The following is a 19,345-nucleotide window of genomic DNA, read 5'->3' on the forward strand; positions in this document are numbered from 1 at the left end:
GTGGGCTTCCCCCCGGACCGCAAGCTCCATGAGGGCAGATCCTCGTCTTTTTTGGTTTGCCGTTTGTACCGTCCGGGCCGGGCAGGCGCTGGGACGTAGTGAGCACCGTCTTTCACCTGGATTTGACCATTCAGTCCGTGTTCACTGAGCGTGGACCCTCTGGAGAGCCATGTGTGGAGGTCCCGTGAGGGGAGCGCAGGACTTACAGGCGCTTAGATCATCTCCCTGAAGATCAGCAGATCTCACGGGGGAAGCGGGAGGGACACAAACACACGTAGAAGTAACTGTCCTCACCTTTAAAGAAGCACCTGCGTAGGACCCAAGTTATTAAAACATTTTTGCTGGCAAAGTAGGGCTGGAGCAGGAATGATTCTTTGTACGGGAGGGAAGGTAAGTTCTTATCTTGTTTTTGTTTTTGTTAAGCTAGTTGCAGGGTTCGCTTAAATATTCTGGAATAACCTTTTCAAACTGAAATGGAGCATTTAAAATTATGTTTTGAAAGATGATTGCACGTTAACTAGTCAGAATGGTGTAGGGGTGGGAAACGATTTCTCTGTCTGGTGCGGGCAGGTATTTCATGTGTATGATAGAGATCTAAAAGGTGTCGTACATTGAAAACAAGCTAAATCCTAGTGAAGTGAGAATTCTTGACCAAAAATGATGGTAAGCGACTCTTGAAGTTGCAGCACAGTAACTTTTATGTGTCGATGTTAAATCGTTAGGTATCTGTTATTTTGGTTGGGTCTGAGTTGGGTAAGCGTGTTAGGACGTTCTTGACCCGGGACGGGTCAAGATGGAAACGGGCCTGCCTTGTCTGCACCCCAGGCTCGTGGCTGCCGGGGCAACTGCACTAACCTGCTCTTTTCCTTCCCTCTGTCTCGGCATGCTTGCCTTCCTTCCTGGACGTCAGGAGCAAAAGCGTATAGATGGCACAACCCGAGAGGTGAAAAAGGTTAGAAAAGCCAGAAACAGGCGCCAGGAGTGGAATATGATGGCGTATGACAAAGAGCTTAGACCCGACACCAGGTTGTCGCAGAGCGTACACCACGGAGCGTCTTCCGAGGGATCCCTGTCCCCAGACACTAGGTGTGTGTGCGTGTATGTGTGTGTGCAAGCAGGGCTTGGCTTCCCTGTAATGGAAATGCCCGGTAGCATTGTGCTTCTGTGGCCCACGGTGTGTTTCCAAACTTTCCTTAAAAATGAACCGTATATATGTTTTGACTTCAAAATAATAGTTTAAAGCAGTTTTCTATGACGTTGGGTTACTTTGTGTGATTTTCCATCTCTGACTTAACTTGATCGTTCCATTAACTTAGATGTACTGTTTTAACCTTGATTCTGAATTTGGGCATAGTAACTGTCTATGACTGACATTTTAATTTTAATAATCATTTAATTCTCTCTCTGCCTCTTTTGCTTAGAATGTTGCCTTTCCTTTGCCGCTTGGTATCTGAAATGATTGGTAGGTGGTAGCTGATGTGATCAAGGAATAACTGTTGTTCTTTTGGATAACCTTTTCTAAAAGTGATGAACAAAGATGTTTTTTCTTCAGTTCGCTAATCTTATGTATTCTAATTGCAGGGGGAGAATTCTGTTGAAGTTTATTTTAAAAATTTGTTAGCAATTAAGTAAAAATCTCTCTTGCAGATGTGAAAGATGTGGTCAGTAAGCAGCATTTATCCCAAAAGGGCTTCACTGAAGGAGAGGAGCTGCCCAGTCAATTGTAACTTATGGTTAATTTCCTATTTCTGCTTCTGTAAAGTTGGAGTCCTCCATCAGTGTTTAAAAATGTGAATAGAGAATTCTTACGTGATTCAAGGATGTTTCACAAACAGCAACAACCTGGACCTCGCGTTAGATCTGGGTTTTTTTTTTTTTTTTACGTTTATCTTTATTAACCTCAGTGTTTAGCACAGACTGACAGATGGAAGATGCTTGTGACATTTGGTGGTTACAGCCACCATAGATACTCCTGCCCCACAAGGGCTGTCAGTCATTGTCTGTGAGGCAGGTCTAGGTCATTTTTCTGTACAAGCTGTGATCGGTTAGCTGTTAGAGAATTATTGGTGCTTTAACTGAGCTCTGGCCTCAAGTTTTAATCTTCATGTCAGTTTACTTCTGTGGAAAGTCAGAATGATGATACACCTCTGCTCCTGGTTCTTTGGGTGGGGAGAAGCGCTTGAACTTGACAGCTCCCAGGAGGTCCATTTGGTTTTTGTTTCCAGCTAACTTAGTTGTGACTGTTTACTCATGCAAAACATATACTTTGTAATTCTCCATATATTCTCTTTCATTCCAGTAGGTAGATGGAAAATGACTCTTTTTAATCCCTCAGTTGAATAATTGATATTTATTCTAGAATCTGAGATGAGATTGTGCCATACTGGGTGTACAATTGATGGATGATATCCCTTAAATTATTTTGGAAATTTTTATTTTTTATTTGACTAAAGTGTATCACTCTTTTTCTTATTATGAAGTAAAATAAACTTTCTATATTTGGAAATTATAGAAAAAATTTAAAGTATTCATAATCCTGTTATCCAAAGAAACCACTTTTTTTGCATTTTAGTGTATTTCTTTCTTTGGTCTTTTTTCTGTAAATGTGTATATTTTTCCTTTTACAAAAGTCATATCCTGCTGTGTGTTTTCTCTCTTTTGATTTTTTAACTCCTTGTATTCATGTTTTAAGTATTATTTAGAAACATGGTTTTTCATGGATGTATTCAGGATAACTGAGGGAAATTTGAGTATCAAGTATCATGGTATGTGTATACGTTGTTCATCTAACTTAGGTATTTTAAGCTGACCACATAAACTAATGGTAAGTTTTTACTCTCTTTGTAGATGGTCAGGAATGGTTTGATTCTAGGCGTACGTTTAGGATAAGACTTGATGCAGTGCCTGCCCGCTGCTGACCCAGCGATCCGGAGCAGGGTGCCTCCTTGCCCACTGTCCTCGCGCCTTTCCTCCTCCTGTCCTGGCCGTTGCAGACGCCCGACTCTGCCCCCCTCCCCCCCACAGAACCCTGAGGGATTCGCTTGAGTCTCCCACTGGGTCCCCACTGCTTACACCTGCTGCTTCCTGTTTCCGTCTTGTCTTCGCTCCTCCAAGTTCTCTCTCCCGTCACAGATCATTCCTGACTTTCATGCAGCTGCAGGACCACCCGCTCGTGCCGTGTCTTCCGTGGCTGATTTCTGCCTTCCTGTAGGGGTCCTTGTCCCTCAGAGGTCAGCCCCTCCTCACCTCTCCTCCAGCCCCCCGGTGTGCCCTGTACCTGGGCAGTGACCCCTCGAGTGACCGTCCCGTCTCCCACCCACCCTTCATCAGAGCCCTGTCCCCCCCACCGCCTTCCTGCTGTCGTTCTTGATGTTGGATATTCACCGCCCGTTCCTCTCCTCCATCCGATTATGCCATTTGTATTGCCTCCTTTCGGACCTTTATCACCAAGCTACTTTACAGGACAGCTTTCCAGATTGTGCCAGAATATTCCCAGTTCCTGGCGTCTCACCCCATCAGAAGCACTCCGTGTTTTGTAGATAAGTCTGTTTCCCTTAGAAAGTTATGCCCAGTCTATGATGTAGCCCCCCCGACAGAGCCAAGCACCCATCGCAAGGACTCCAGAGTTTTCGGTGTTTATGTTTTTAAAATAAGATAAATCTAAATACAGGTCAGAGTCTTCCCCCATTAAAAATATTTTTAACTCTCTGACCAGCAGTTGCCATAGTTCAAAAGACAGTCATACGCACACTGTAATCTAGAATTTATAGTGCACTTAGGGGAGAGGAAAGTGAGTTACAAGTTATTATTATATTGCAGTTAGGGAAGGAAAAAGAAAAAAGCCAGCAATCTTTTGCCATTTAAAGAACTCTTCTGTGTGGTGTGATACTCCAGGGACGCTACTGTCTGAATTCCAAAGACCCAATGTGTGTTTGCCTCTTTCCTTCAGAGAGAGAGACACAAGCTGAATCCTAACAGAAACCAGCAAATAAGTGTGAGAAAAGTAAGAACGAGAAGAGAAGAGTGGGAGAGAAGGAAGATGGGCATTGAGTTTATGAGTGACGCCAGGAAACTGCAGCAGGCAGGGAGCTCGGGAGACGACAGGACGCCCAGAGGGTTTGTCGTTCCGCTTGTTCTTGGATCGCAGCCTCAGCAGCCCCCTGCTTCGGCGTCACGAGAGGACGTGCCCCCTGTACTGACCACGCGTCCCGTAACCCGGGTGACTAACACCCTGTGACGTTGCCAAGCCCCCCACCTCCCCCAGCGGCCGGGTACCAGCATCCTCCTGAACCCTGCTGACTAAAACGAGACATGCATTCCTTTCAGAGTTTCCCTCCCACCCGTGCATTCAGAGACAGCAAGAGGGCCTCTGCACATGGCACCGCACTCCTCTCTTTTTTGGCTAAATATGTTTCTTCTGTTTAAGAAAACTACGACTCACCGTATTGCAACCTTGATTTCTTTTTCTGTTCTTACTGTTGATATGTATCCGGTTCGTCTGCCATTTGATGAGGTCTCATCATATGCTGTCAGTTTCATTGCACTGAAATCTTAGGTCTCCGATGCCATTTTCAAGTTAAGCACAGCGTGTCCTGCAGCCTCCTCTCTTAGAAAAGAGTTGGCTGCGATGTTGAGGAAGGGGGCTCTGCTGTCTGCCGCTTGCCCGTCCGTCTGATGCACTCACTTCAAAGCTGCGGCTCTGCTGAATCCACGTAACCCTGGCTGGCGCTTGCCGCTAAAGTCGTGATCACATTGTCGCTTGTGGGCCTAGACCTAGTTGATGGGAAAGGGAGTAAGCGTGTGAGTCTGTGCCTTGGCCGTGTTGTTATTCAAACACATGCTGATGCTTGGGAGGGGAAATCTTTTTCACTTACGTCGTTTTCTCCCACCCCTGGTTCTGGCCGTCAGGTCCCACGCATCGGACGTCACGGATTACTCGTATCCCGCCACCCCCAACCATTCTCTGCACCCGCAGCCTGGGACGCCTTCCCACGGAGCCGGTGACGCACCGCCACGCGGGCCGGCAGCCCAGGCCCCCGAGCGCGAGTACCGGCCTGCGTCGGCCTCGGCCAGGCACCTGGCCCTGAACCGGCCCCAGAAGCCGCCTCCGCCCCCGCCGCAGGCCGCAGACGCGTCGCAGGCCCCCGCGCCCTTGGCTCCCGCCGACTACGGGTAATTCCCCGCTCCCGGGCTCTGACCGTGGCTCGCCGTTGCACTGGGGTCTTGCTGTGCGTGGTGGAAGAATTTTCACTGAATAATCACACTGTGGAGGCCAGGACGCAGCCAGGAATGACCGGATACGGGTACTGTCAGCCGTGAGAAACCCAGTGTGAAAAAAAGCAGCATCACGCTGCTCCCCCTTTTTATGACAGATAAGCCTCAGGTTGGTGTCCGCATTCGTGAACACACGTTCCCTTTATGTCTGAATGACTGAGCCGAGGCACTGACAAAGGATGAGCTGCCGGTTTTGTGAACCTGTCCCAGATGCTCCAGTGTTTCTCTGTATATGCCGGGCAGACCGCAGAGCACTCGTATCTCAAAGGAGAAAACTATACAGGGCAGCACTTGTTACACTTGTGCATGTCACCCGGACCTCTTGGTACCCAAATACTCTTTCTGCCACCAGGTCCTCTTGTTTTCTGTCGTTCGGGAAAAATTCGAACACCACCTAAACAAAGACCCTCCTGTTTAGCGTTTATTAATTGAAGCCCCCGCCTGTGTTTTGCAAGGCTGTAGTTTTCGCACAACCTCAGTCTTTAAAGAGTTAGCCCCTCCAAGTCAGCGCCCAGGGCAGTTGAAAATGTGTCTCCATCAACAGTGTTTTTCTTCCCTCCAGAGCAGCGTGGGCCGCATTCTGGATGTATGTCCCTCGGCGCCCCGGGGTTTTCTCCCTGTGGCTGCTTCTCTTTAAGTCAGGACCCCCAGAGAGTGTTCTGTGGCTCTTCCCAAGGATCAGGCAGAGAGGGTTTGCGGCCCCGTCGGTTTGGAAAGCTCTTGGCTAAATAGAACTCAGCAGATTTCTTGGCTGGAGGGGTTTTCAAAGCTTTGGATATTCTGATGGGCGTCACGGGCTTGGGTAATTTCCATGGAGGCGCGATATAAAATACAGAATTTTCCAATCTGGCCACAGGACCCTTGTGAGATGGGTTTTCAAGCCACCACTCCTGAGATGCCTCGTGCAAAGGATGCATTTGTGCTGCCTTCCTACCTCTGCAGTCAGCTATTCCAGCGTTCCACAGAAAGTTACCTTTTCAGTGGTTAACTTTCCGGTGCACGTCAGTAGACGGCCGTGAATTCCCACCTAGGGATTTATGTGGACCTGTGATCCAGAGCGTGGATGTTCGTGTCCTGCAGTGTTGTAAATTCAGCTGCCAGTGTGCGTCTTGTCTGGGGAGGCCTCTCTCCGAGGCGTGTGGGAACCTCCGAGGATGGGACCCTGGGGTGCTCTTTGGTGACTCTTGTTTCGTGTCTCCGCCAGGATGCTCCCGGCACAGATCATGGAGTATTACAACCCCTCAGGACCCCCGCCGCCGCCGCCCCCCCCCATGATCCCTTCCGCTCAGACTGCCTTCGTCAGCCCCCTCCAGATGCCCACGCAGCCCCCCTTCCCGGCGTCCGCCGGCCCCTCCTACGCGGGTCCTCCCCACCCTCCCTCCGGTGGGCTGGTGGTCACGGCCCCGCCCCCCCCGGGCCCCCCGCCGCCGCCGCCGGGCCCTCCGGGTGCCGGCTCTTCGCTCTCCTCCTCGCCGATGCACGGCCCGCCGGGAGCCGAGGCAAAGAGGCCGGAGGCTGCGCAGCCGCCCGTGAGCGACGCCCGGAGCGACCTCCTCGCTGCCATTCGGATGGGTGAGTGCGCGTCCGGGGACGCTGCCCCCTGTCCCGGCAGCTGCAGCCTCGTCTGCTTCCGGCGACCCCCCTCTGCCCCAGAGGGCCGGTAGAAGAGGGTTGAAGGAGCCTTGTTTGGTTTTCTTTTTTCTTAATAGTGGATACATTTTTTTTCAGGGCAAAGTAAGCTCAGTGATAAAGCACTGAATTCAGGAAAGCTTTACTTGAGCAGAAAACAGATAATACAAATGATCGTTCATTAATTGGATCTCTTTTCTCTGCGTTCTACTCTAAGGGCCAAAGTATAAATGAAAGAAAACGAGCTCATGTCCGTGATTTAGTTTTTTTAGAAATCTAGGATGTATCTTACTTAGCCTTTTCATATTTTTAGTTTGATGTGCTAAGCCAGTAGGTTTTCAACATTTATTTAAGTAGCAAAAACCCTTGCCAGGTGAAGGTCCTACACCAAACCCCCCAGAACATGAAACCTTAAGAAGTGGAGCGTCTCTGGTCAGATCAGGGCAAAGGAGCCCAGATCCCCCCACCGTGTGCCCCTCCCGGTCAGAACCCACGTTAAACGTGTATGCCACATCATTTATTCTTAGCCCCAGGTCCCGGCCCTCACTGGCCGAGGGTCCGACAGGGTGTGGAACTCTTCCGAGAGCTTCCCACGCGGTGAGGGCCGCCGCCTCTCCGGGGCGCAGTTTGGTGGCTTTGGTCTGCAGGTGGCTGGGGGAGGGGCTGGCTGCGTGTCCCCGACGCCCCTCACAGGACACGGGGACAGCACTGCCTCCGCCCCTTGTGCAGGCACCGCGGCCAGGCCTGGGCGTGCCGTCTGCCCTCTTGCGGGTCCTGGAGCTCTTGTATGCGTTGACGTTACTGACGCACGATGATTTTGTCGAGAAAAACGTCCCAGAGTCGTAATACCTCACTGATGACGCGTTTGGCGTCCTGGTAGGACAGTGTTTTGCTTCTCGACACCTGTGAGTGAGCCTTGTCCAATGAGAGGGATCCGTAACCTGGATCTGTCAGAGGAAACCTCTGAGGAGCCCCATCGAGGGGCGTCCTACAAAAACATGAAGGTCGTAGGACACAGAGATTAAGGGAGGTTAATGAAACGTGGCAAGTAATGTAACAGGTGAGATCCCACGGCGGATCCCAAACCTGGTGGAAAACTTTTTTCGTTTGTTATGTTAGGTGTATTTGCAAAATTTAAATAAAATCCGTAGACTAGATGGTACCATTGTACCTCTGCTGGTAGTCTGATTTTGATCAATTTTTTTTTTTAGGAGAGACACAGGAAGTATTTTAGGGGCAAAGGGACATTATATGCCACTTAACCCTCAAATGGTCCAGAAGAAAAGTATGTGTGTGTGTGCCAGTGAGAGTGATAGCGGATAAATTTGGTCCGATGTCATCAGTTGGGGAGTCTGAGTAGGTTATATGGGAACGTTTTTCTACTAGTCTTACAGCTACTTTATAGGTCTGAAATTATTCTGAAAGCAAAGGTGAAAGAAAGAACACATCACATTGTTAGATAGCCCATTTTGTCACTTACAAAAGTAAGAGAGTAAGATGATTGTGAGCTCATACCCATTTTCGACGGTCATTGTTGAAGTTGAGCTTTCTCACTTACCTCGCCCGCTTAGCCAGAAGCTCTCGGCTCTGTTTCCCAAGCCTCTGGGTTCCAGGCTGTCCAGGCACACGGTCCACCCTGGGGGCCGCCGGCCGCCGTAAGTCTACCTCGGAACAGCCCCTCGTGCCCGGGGGCTGCCGGGCCGGGCCGCGCCGTCCTGGAGTTTCCTTTCACGGTGCTCGTGCGCACTGAAATCGTAACCGACTTCCTTGCGTTTCGGCACATGGCTGTGAAGAGTGTTACGACTTTACACGTCTCTTTTTTCTTGGTCATGAGACTCTATTTCCCAAGCGTCTCCCCTAAGATTTCTCAAGCTCTTTCTCGTAGTGCCGGTGGGGAAAACAGCGGCCGGATAGACTCCCCTGTCCGTTCCTGTGTGAGCGGAGCCGTGAGCCGAGGGGTTTCGCTCTAAGCCGTGTCCCGTGTCTCCAGGAATTCAGCTGAAGAAGGTGCAGGAGCTTCAAGAGCAGGAGGCCAAGCGCGAGCCCGTGGGCGACGACGTGGCCACCATCCTGTCCCGGCGCATCGCCGTCGAGTACAGCGACTCAGACGATGACTCGGAGCTGGACGAGAACGGCTGGTCCGACTGAGGCCGGCGCCCAGGGCGCCGGGCTGGGGAGCGCGCTGACGGTGTCCGTGCTCCCAGCGCCCACACAGTGGCATTATAACCCCGTAGCTTAGTGACTTTCGTACCGATAATGTGAGATTGCTTTCGCACATGCAAAAATTCTGGGTTTTTCAGTATTTACCGTGGAATACTTAAGTGCCACTAAACATAGCAAACCGTGCTGCACGCGAGGAGATAAGCTGTAACTGTTGCATCGTCCCGAAAACAGCCTGCTTCCTTTCTCTTGGCCATGAAAGTACTTAGTGCAGTTGGGGTTCACTCTCCTTGATCATTAAAATCCTGCAGACTCGCTGTGTGTTTGCGAAGCTGCCTGATGTCTGGTCTTTGCAAGATTAATGACTGTGCGTCAGACTGATGTCTTCCCATCAGTAAGTGATACTGTTTCCGCTTTTTTTTTTTTTTTTTTTTTAAATGTGTTTCAGAAGAAGAAGTTGGTTCTAGAGAGAAAGATTTGACAGGTAGGAGAAGTAGATGTTTCTGTTGTCAGTCTCTCGGCCTGGAAGCCTCTGAGTTGGAATGTTCTGATGAAGAATTTCCTTTCCTTTGCTCGCTCCTGTGAGGTGTGAACTCGGCCCCTTTCAGGGCCGGATTCCCTCTGGGCGTCCATGGAGTCGGTGCTTGCTGAGGAGTCTCGTAAGCCGTTTCAGCAGCACAGTAGTAATGAAAGCGGAGAACAGCCCTTCTTCCTTCAGGGCCATTGCCGTCTGCGATGGCACACAGAGCCCTTGGCAGCCCTCGCAGCCCGGGTGCCAGCCTGCCCGGACCTGGGTGGCCCCGGGCGCGGAGAGCCCCGCACAACCCCTCTTCCGGAGCCATGTGCCAAGTGAGGCCACGCGGAGGCCTCGGTGCTGCAGAGCAGGCGCCAGGTGGCACCTCGCCCCACCTGGTCCGAATCCTGACAGCTGCAGTCGAGGTGAAAGGAGACTGGGGCAGCTTTTCACCTTTCCTGGTGCTATGGCCAGTTAGGGACCCAGCACGAGTAGGGCCTTCGCTCTGTCCTAGAAGCACATGGGCCCCTTTCCCGCAAGGTCGTCAGCACACGAGGCTGGAGCAGGTACCTCAGGGGAGAGTCGCCCCTTCGCTGGAGCAGGTCATGTCCCTTCCTCGTCCCCTCCCACGTGGTGACACGCGAGCCCAGGCAGATTTTCCTGCCCAAGGCAAACCCCTGCGAAACTCATGAATGAGAGCTTACATTCTGTGATGCTGGGTGAAGGGTGACTGCTTGTTTGGAAGGGGTAGACACCCCAGGCTTTGGTCTCAGATGGAGCTTCACAGATGTGCGAGACACTTAACCCACCGGGCGGTTCTTTCTTCTGTACCGTGTGACGGACGGACCGTGGGTCCTAGTGACGCTCAGCTGTGACCCAGGAATCTGCAGCTGAGACAGACGTGTTTGGGTGGATGGTAGAACGTCAGCAGGACCCCGACTGCTGGGTTTTTGTTAATGAGTTCTCCTCAGGACGTCACCGGCCCCCCATCATGTCTGTGTCCCCGAGGGACACCCGTGGCCTGTGGAAGGTCGTGGTCATCCTGTAAGGCCAGCCTGACGGGCTTTTAGTCACCTAGGTTGGAACTCTGAAAAGCCTCAGGTCTGTATTACCTTTCCCAGTGCCCGGGCCAGGTTATCTGAGTCTTTTCAGCTAAAGCCAGCTGTCTGGGCACGTGGTTCTTGAGTTTCTGTGTCTTGGAGCTCGTCACCATACGTTTGTTGCCTGTAAGTAGTAGTTGTTAATGAACTTTTCAGTTTCTCTCTTTAATTTCTCTCCTTTTTTCCCCCAATGTGGAGGCCAACCGTGTTGGCATTTTCCTTGGGACTTTTACCAATTTTGATCGTATTTTGTCTTTCTTATAATATTTTGTCTTTAGCTTTACTTTGGATAAGGAATCACCTGTGTCATTCTAGAGCTTGTATGTGGTAATGCTTCTTTCTTTTTTTTTTAATGTCCCTTCTGTCCTCAGGATGGAGAGAATGCATAAAGCTACTGTCCATGTCAGGATTTCTTCTGTTGATATCTTTTTACAGTAAAATTCGTGGCACTTCATTCGTCAGTATTCCTGAACCTGTCAAGTATTGGTTGTCTTCCTGGAGTTTAATCAGCAGGTTATTTTCAACTAGATATTCTGACTAGTGAAAAAGCTTTTGCCCTGATGTATTATGTAGCCTTTAAAAGAAGGGGAGAGGACTAAAATCCAGTTTAGATTATTTTTTGCAGTATTTTTTTCAGCGCATCTGATTTATTCTAAAAATGAAATCCAGACTTTTTCTAATATGATAGTACATGACAAGGAAAAAGTGACTATTTTGAATTGTCCGTTCTCATTTTCAAAAAGTATTTACGAAACAAATGGAGAAAAACATGTAAATGCATCCTTCATATCCATGGATTTTACATTTTAAAGTAGTTGTATGTTGTAAGGTTATTTTAAATTGTCCCGTTTCCCCCCGTGTGTATTTAGTTTAATTTCTGACAAGCTTTTCCTCATGTCATAGATCAGGCAGAGAGGGATGAGAAGGTTCCTCAGAACCACCCACGATGTGGTTGCTTTTCTGTTCTTGGCCCCAAACCATAAGATCTGGTCACTTATGTTTTTCTTCAGTAAAAGTATACTGTTGGAGAATTAGCGTTTTCATTTCAGTAAATTTTTAGAATATCGAAATCTTTTCTGAGCACCAAGTAGCTAGGTTGTGAAAGTTTTGTAATAATTTGCAGCTGAAATTCATGATACATTTTCATCCATTGAACACTCATGGGAATGTGTCAGCGACCGTAGCAAGTGACTTTTGTTTTCTAAACCAGAGTCTGTCATCTTGCAGTATCACCAATGCTGTTGTACATTGAATTTAAAGTGGTATTAAAAAAAAAAAACCTCCTAGTAAACAATTTTTATCTGTTTGTATATCTTACTATAGATTATGTACAAGTAACATCTAAATAAAATTACACTTTTAACCCTAAACACTTTTGCTTATTTATAACAGTGTTGTATGTTTAATCTTTGGCGGGGGCCGGGGGGCGGGGGATGTTGGGGGTTGGGTGGGGCTTTTAATTAGCATTTTCATTATTAGGTAACAGAAGATACTGCTCTGATTTCCATTTAAATTTCTGCACAGTTCTTGTGTAGCCAAGAGTTCAGGTTGGATTCCCCAGTGAGTCGGGAAAGCACTGGTATCGTCAGAAAGAAGAAGCCGTTCCCGGAGCAGGAAGCAACCTGCCCAGAAGACAGAGGCGTCTCGACTGCATCCAGTCTCGTGTATCATAGCGACTGACATTCTGGGCACTGATTGCTTCCGAGATGCTTCCATTTAACCCTTAAAGTAACCCTTTGAAAGGGGCATTCTCTCTGCTTCCTGTGGGAGGGCACAGGTGAAGAGCAGCTGCTGGCCCGGGGGAGGTTCTCGGGGAATCTGAACTGCAGCACTGCAGGGGGTCGGGGGGTAAGAGGGGCGCCTTACGGGGAGCAGGCTGGCGTCGAGGCTGCTGTGGCCGCTGCCCCGAGCTGCCCGTGCGCACGGTGTGCTCCGCATGCGCTTCGTTCATCTGCGTGTCCTGAGGCCCTCCCGGCATGGCCCGGCCCCTCAACGGTGAGCCGCTGCTTGTGCAGTGATTGGATGAATGACAGATGTTCCAGTTACTTGTTTTCACCAAAAGTTAATTGTGTGCAATTTTTAAAACACGAAGCCTTTTGCCAGGTACCCCATATTTCCTCCTTGTTAGTCCCAGGGACACCTGCATGCACGGCTCCCACTCTATCTGGGTGTGTTCCCAACAGCCTGGGCTCCGCAGCACAGACGTGGGGCCTCGTGTTTACTGTTACAGCCTGTTTGTTGAGCACGGCGCCTGGCAATTCATAGGCGTCCGTACATCTTTACTGACTGATGGTCGTTTGCAGAGCGGAAGAGAAGCCTTCGTCAACACACACCCGAGGGCTTAAGAGGAGTGTAAATGCAGTAACCCTTGTAAAGCACACAGAACTGTGCCGGACACCTTGCCGACAGATGGGAATGTTGGCCATAGGCGTCTGTAGGCCACTTGCTGAAGATGAGGCACAGGTCGGTCTTAACCCTCGTGGAGCGTCTCGTCTAAAGAGAAAGACGTTATATGTTATCGAACAAGAAATTTCGATCATTGTCCGTGTACGTTAGTCAGGGGTGAGGCGAGGCCTGCTCAGTCTAGACCGGACCAAGGGAAGCTGAGGTCTAGGAATGGACAGAAATTAGCTGGGAGCCAAGGGCAGGGAGGGGGTTTCTCAATAGCGGGGACAGCACTGGTGTTTGCCGAGTGGGAAAGACCGTGACAGGTGACCATGGAACCCAAGTATCAGTGAAATGGAGTGAGAAGAAGGGGGGTGTCATGAGATGGGGTACAAATAGGGTGGAGACCTTCCTGGGCCCAGTACGCAGGACCGAGGGGGCTTTTTTTTTTTTTTGGCTACATCAGGTCTTCGTTGCTGTGCGTGAGCTTTCTCTAGTTGCGGCGAGCGGGGGCTACTCTTTGTTGCGGTGCGCGGGCTTCTCACCTCGGTGGCTTCTCTTGTTGCGGAGCACAGGCTCTAGGCACGCAGGCTTCAGTAGTTGTGGCTCTAGAGCGCAGGCTCGGTAGTTGTGGCGCACGGGCTTAGTTGCTCCGCGGCATGTGGGATCCTCCCAGACCGGGGCTCGAACCCGTGTCCCCTGCATTGGCAGGCGGGTTCTTAACCACTGCGCCACCAGGGAAGCCCCTGAGGGGGCTTTTTAAGCCACCACAGCTGCAGCTTCAAACGTATAGAAAATCTCTCCATATTTGCAGCATGTTTTTTATTCATTGATCTTGACAGCCTCATGCCTTAGTACTAATACTCTATGTAGCATATTAGTTTTACTTAGGTCAGTTTTACTTATTTATTTATATTATATTTAGAAGGCTTCTTAGTGCTAGGCTAGTCCAGCTCCCTAGCCTTAAAGATGGGGAATCTGGCCATTGCTTGGGTTGCAGAACTTGGTCTCTTAAGTCTTATTTTCAAACTGTGGCACCCGTGTTCCACAGCAGACCTGTTCAGTAAACGCCCATGCACCCGTATCTATCCATCCACCCATCCATCAATCCACCTTATTTTATGCATTTCAGAGTTCCAGTGTACTTCACCCCTGAGCACTTCAGTACATCCATAAATTAGAGTTTAATATTTGTATTTAATATTTTAAGGTAAGAGATACTTAGAGTGAAATGCACACATCTTAGGTACACCATTCAATGAGTTTAAAAATGTGTGCCCTCGTGTAATGCAAATTCCATCAAGATAGAAACATTATTCTCACCTCAGAAAGTTCTCTCGGGCCCTTTCAGATTCAATTCTCTCCTATTCCAGTCCCCAGAGCAACCACTGTTCTAGCTTTTTGTTTGTTTGTTTTCCATGGGTTAATTTAGCCCGTTTAGAACTTCCATCTATATAGAATAAAACAGTACGTGCCCTTTTGCATCTGGCTTCTTTGAGCATAATGTTCTTGAAATTCATTCACGTTATTGCATGTGTCAATTGTTAGTTCCTTTTCATTGCTGAGTACTGTTCCTTTGTATGAATATACCACAGTGGGTTTATCCATTTTTTTGGACAAGACTTACACAAGTCCTTTCTGGACATATGTGTTCATCTGTCTTTGGATAAATATCTAGGAGTGAAATTTCTGTATCGTAGGTAGGTGCCTGTTTAGTTTTATAAGAAACTGCCAGACTTTTGCCGAGTGGATATACTGTTTTATCATCAGCAGCAATGTTGCTCCACATCCTTAGATGTGCTTTTCTTGGTATTTATCCTGCTTGGGGTTCACTGATATTGAATCTGTAAATTTATGTCTTCCATGAAATCTGGGAAGTATTTGGACATCATTTTTTCAAATATATTTTCTGCCCCTTTCCACACTTGCCTTCTTATGCTGCTGTTACGGGCAGACCTCATTTTGTGCTTTGCTTTATTGCACTTCGCAGATACTGAATTTTTTTCAAATCAAAGCTTTGTGGTAGGGGCTTCCCTGGTGGCGCAGTGGTTGCGCGTCCGCCTGCCGATGCAGGGGAGCCGGGTTCGCGCCCCGGTATGGGAGGATCCCACATGCCGCGGAGCGGCTGGGCCCGTGAGCCATGGCCGCTGCGCCTGCGCGTCCGGAGCCTGTGCCCCGCAACGGGAGAGGCCACAGCAGAGGGAGGCCCGCATACCACAAAAAAAAAAAAAAAAAAGCTTTGTGGCAACCCTGCCTCAAGCAAGTCTGTCGGCGCCATTTTTCCAACAGCATTTGCTCACTTCATGTTCTGCGTCACATTTTGGTAACTGTCTCAATATTTTAGACGTTTTCATTATTATATTTGTTATGGTGGTTTGTGATCAGTGATCTTTGATGTTACTATTGTTAATTGTTTTGGCATTTTTTAGCAATAAAGTATTTTTAAATTAAGGTATTTACATTATTTTTTAGATATATTGCTATTGCACACTTAATAGACTACAGTATAGTGTAAACATAAATTTATATTCACTGAGAAACCAAAAAGTTCATGTGACTCGCTTTATTGCAGTGTTCTGGAACCAAACCTGCAGTATCTCCGAGGTCTGCCCGTATACGTATGTTAGACCTTTTGATGTTGGCCCACAATTGCTTGGGACTCTTTCGATTTAAAAATTCTTTTTCTCTCTGTTTTGCGGATTGGATAATTATTTTTATGTCTCCATCTTCAGGTTCACTGGATATTCCTCTGTCATTTACAATTGGCTCTTAAGCCCATCTAGTAAATCTTTTATTCATTGTTCTTTTTTCTCCATTCTAGAATTTGCTGTTGGTTCTTTTTTTTACAGTTTGTTTCTCTGATGAGATTTCCTACTTGTTCATTTATTAAAAGCTTATTTTCTGGGACTCCCCTGTTGGTCCAGCGGTTAAGACTCTGAGCTTCCACCGGAGGGGGTGCGGGTTCGATCCCTGGTCGGGGAACTAAGATCCTGCATGCCTCGCGGCATGGCAAAAAAATAAAAATTATTTTCCTTTACATCTTTGAACATAGTTACACTCGCTCTTTAAAAATTTTTGCCTGCTAATTCCAACATCTGGATCTTTTCAGGATGAATCTCTATTGATGGCCTCTTCTCTTGAGTGCACAATACCTAGTAGTTTGGGTTTGTATCCTAAACTTGGTGAATAACACATTTTAGAGACTCTGGATTCCATTATGTTCCTCTGAAAAGCGCCAATTTTTTTTTTTTTAAGAGAGACAGTTAACATGGCTAGAATTAAGCTCCCAATGCTTCCCCCCCTCCCCTTGCAAATGTGTAACAGCAGAAATCTTTTAAGTTCTTTTAGCTTAGTCAGGCTGCTTGGAGTTTGCCTTGCTCACGCCCAGTTGCAGGATCAACAGGAGGTGGGCAGTTTTACACAGAATGTTTGGGTCCCTTCTCTGGCTCTCCTTTCTTGGATCCTCCTTCACTTTCTATCTACTCCGGTCACTCTGAACTTGGTCCTCTTATTATTTAAGCCCGTAGACTTTGGGATACGCCAGCAAGGCTTCAGGGTTTCTATTCAAGTTTAGCTGCCCTGCCTGCTTGGCAGGACGGAGCCTGTCCTCAGGCAAAAAAGCCATTAAAAAACAGGAAATGCACCAAACTTCTTTCCTTCCAAGCATCAACTTCCTGTACTGTCTTTTTGATTTCTCTCCAGTGCCTTAAGTAGTTGTGAGGTCTGTTTTGTCCAGTTTATAATTGTTTTCTGTAAAGAATTGGTCTGGAATGGGTTAGTCCTTCATTCCCAGGAGCCCTCAGTCTGTAAATATTTGATGCAATGTTTATTTTTAAAATATTTTTAAATGTGATTTTTTAAAACGCAGACTGTTGTTGAATACCAAAATATAACAGAAGACCACCAACGGTTCAGATTTTCTACCAGGCAAACTTGTTTTTGCAAGGACTCTGCAATAAAACTTGCGATATCTTTATTCATATGGTATAGAAGGATTGGACACATGGTGTGCTCTGAAACACTTGCTGTATGCATCTCCTTATGTCTGTGAATCAGGATATTCTCTAAACTGCAAGCAAAACACAGTACATAAATAATGTGGAGACTGAAACTACTTTTGCAAATTGCCAGCCTTAACCCCAGTCTCAAATTTTTTATGTTCCCCACAGAACCTTAATGTTTTCATTGAGTGTTAGAAATGTAAATTCTATTATTGGGGGTTCATTTGAAAATATGGTTTCACTACTTAAAAGTTTGAGAACCACTGCATGACATCATCACTCTCTGATTTTCTCATCTTTAGACCAAGAAGCATTCACCCTGTCAACAGCGCATTGTACTGTGCGCTAATTTTGTATTCTGCAAAGGCAGTGCTAATACAGAGGTATGTCAAAGCTTGAGAAGACTTACATATTGAATTTGCAGGTGTGAGTAACTTGTAGAGGTATCTTGACAAGGACTTAGATGAGAAAGAGGTTTGCTTTCAAAGTACACTTTCTTCACAGAGCTGACACCTGCTGGACATGTATCTGCCAAAACACAATAGCTCTCTTGTGAATATTTGCTTCTGTCGGCTTTCCAGATCCCCCACGGCATTCGTCCCGTACATTTGTGATTTGAGTAATTAGCTTCAAACACAGCGCCATGATTAGCTAGAGGTGGTGAATTGGTAGCTGATTCACAATGAAGAAAAATGAAGAAAATATGCCCTTTGAGAGTAATTTAAAGTCTACCAAGTAATTTAAAGCCTACCAAGCCTTCCCATGAAGTGACATTTAAAAGCATTTAATATTCTAGGATGTGCTTCGGCTGTTCTGGCCTAAAACCAGTTTAAATTGAAGTCAAGCAATTGAAGAGTATGTAGCCTTCACATCCTGCAGGCCTGAGCGTTAACTTAGCGTTTGCGTGGATCAGACGTTGCCTTTTGCGTGCGCGCGTGACGGTGGCTCGAAATGCACCCTCTCGAAATCGAGACTTTACGACCTTGATAATTAAGGTAGGGTGTTGTTACCTTTGGGCTCCTTTGAAATATTTCAGGGACCCAGGCATTCGTTTGATTTGTAAGTTAGAGAGTTTCAGCGGCCTGTTCGTTGAGGCAGAACTGAGTGAGTCACTGCGGGGAATTCTCGTAATCGCGTGCAGGACGTTCCCCCCCCCCACCCCCCCCCCGACCCCGGGCCCCAGCGGCCAGCTGGCGGCCACAGCGGGTTCTGAGGCAACGCTGGGGGCACAGGGGCCCGAGGCAGTTAACAGAGGACTCAGCCGGGCCTCCGGCCAAGGTGCTCCTGAATGCGGGGGGAGGAGCCAGGCCAGACGCCCCTCCCCTGTCCTACCAGCAGAGTCGGGGTTTTCTCCCAGGGCAGTCCTCACCCGACCCGCCTCAGAGTTACCTGGGATGCGCGTTAAAATGCAGATTTCCGGGCCCTCTCCCAAACCTTGAGCACGAGACTCTGGAACCCAGAGTTTATCCCGTCACGCAAGTGATTCCTAGGGACACGGAAGTTCAAGAAACACCAGGTCAGCGCCTGCCCGTACACGGTGGACAGGAGCCCAGAGGTGCCACCTGCAGTGACCTAGGCTGTCGCTCAGCGGGCTGAGGCACCCAAGGGACCGGACGTTGGGCCCCAGGCCACAGGAAGCGGCCGTCTGTCACTCTAGCGCCCGAAGGAGGCCCTGCGCAGCCCTGGTGCACAGGGGAGGGCTGAGTCCCTCCTGGCCGTCTTCGTCTTTGGCCCCCAGGTGCAGGGAGGCAGAATCGCCCTCCCTAATTTCACATCCGGTGGCCCAGCGCCACGTCCCTTTCGGGGCGGCTGTCCCTTCGTTCCCAAACCTGCCTGCGGCTCGGCGCCTCCACCAGGCTTCGCACTTGTTTATGTCGATGGGCCCTGGCTTCCCAAAGCCCCCGGGAGGTGTTACGGTCCCGGGGCGGGTACGTCAGGAGCCCTGGAGCTCTTGGCCTCAGCAGCTGCGAAGACAAACGCTGGGGCCCGCTCCTTGCCTGGGCGCTGTCCCCGTTGACGCCACTCACTGGACAGGGCTTCGTCCTCCCGGGGCTGGACTGGGAGATGCTGGTCTGATTCTCTGCTCTGTTTCTACCGCCGTGGGGTCCTTGGGGTGGGAGCAAGGTGGCGGGATGCACGCAGGTGTGTGAATTGGCCCCAAGCTCCCGGGACTTCTCTCCTGGGGTTGTGAGCACCCCACTCTTAAAGGTTCCCTTATCTCCCTTCATGGCCCATAAAACCAGCTTGCGGGGCAGGTTATGATGGCGGGGGGTGCCCTACGC

General features: G+C 48.7%; 1 protein-coding gene across 3 annotated transcripts in view; it reads left to right on the forward strand.

Annotated features, from left to right (window-relative positions):
* The window catches only part of WASF3 (WASP family member 3), a 94,149-nt gene extending 82,112 nt beyond the window's left edge, over positions 1 to 12,037 (forward strand). For 2 of the 3 annotated variants that reach the window (XM_024125998.3, XM_055089349.1), the window contains 4 exons: positions 911 to 1,086; positions 4,909 to 5,172; positions 6,479 to 6,846; positions 8,894 to 12,037. In XM_024125998.3, coding sequence (XP_023981766.1) covers positions 911 to 1,086; positions 4,909 to 5,172; positions 6,479 to 6,846; positions 8,894 to 9,051 — 966 coding nt within the window. In that variant the 3' untranslated portion in view covers positions 9,052 to 12,037. Of the gene's footprint in view, positions 1 to 910; positions 1,087 to 3,949; positions 4,117 to 4,908; positions 5,173 to 6,478; positions 6,847 to 8,893 lie in introns of all 3 variants that reach the window. The other variant, XM_028497395.2, reaches the window with a different exon arrangement.
* The last annotated feature ends 7,308 nt before the right edge of the window (positions 12,038 to 19,345 follow it).

This window comes from Physeter macrocephalus, chromosome 13 (assembly GCF_002837175.3).
Source record: "Physeter macrocephalus isolate SW-GA chromosome 13, ASM283717v5, whole genome shotgun sequence".
NCBI lineage: Eukaryota > Metazoa > Chordata > Mammalia > Artiodactyla > Physeteridae > Physeter > Physeter macrocephalus.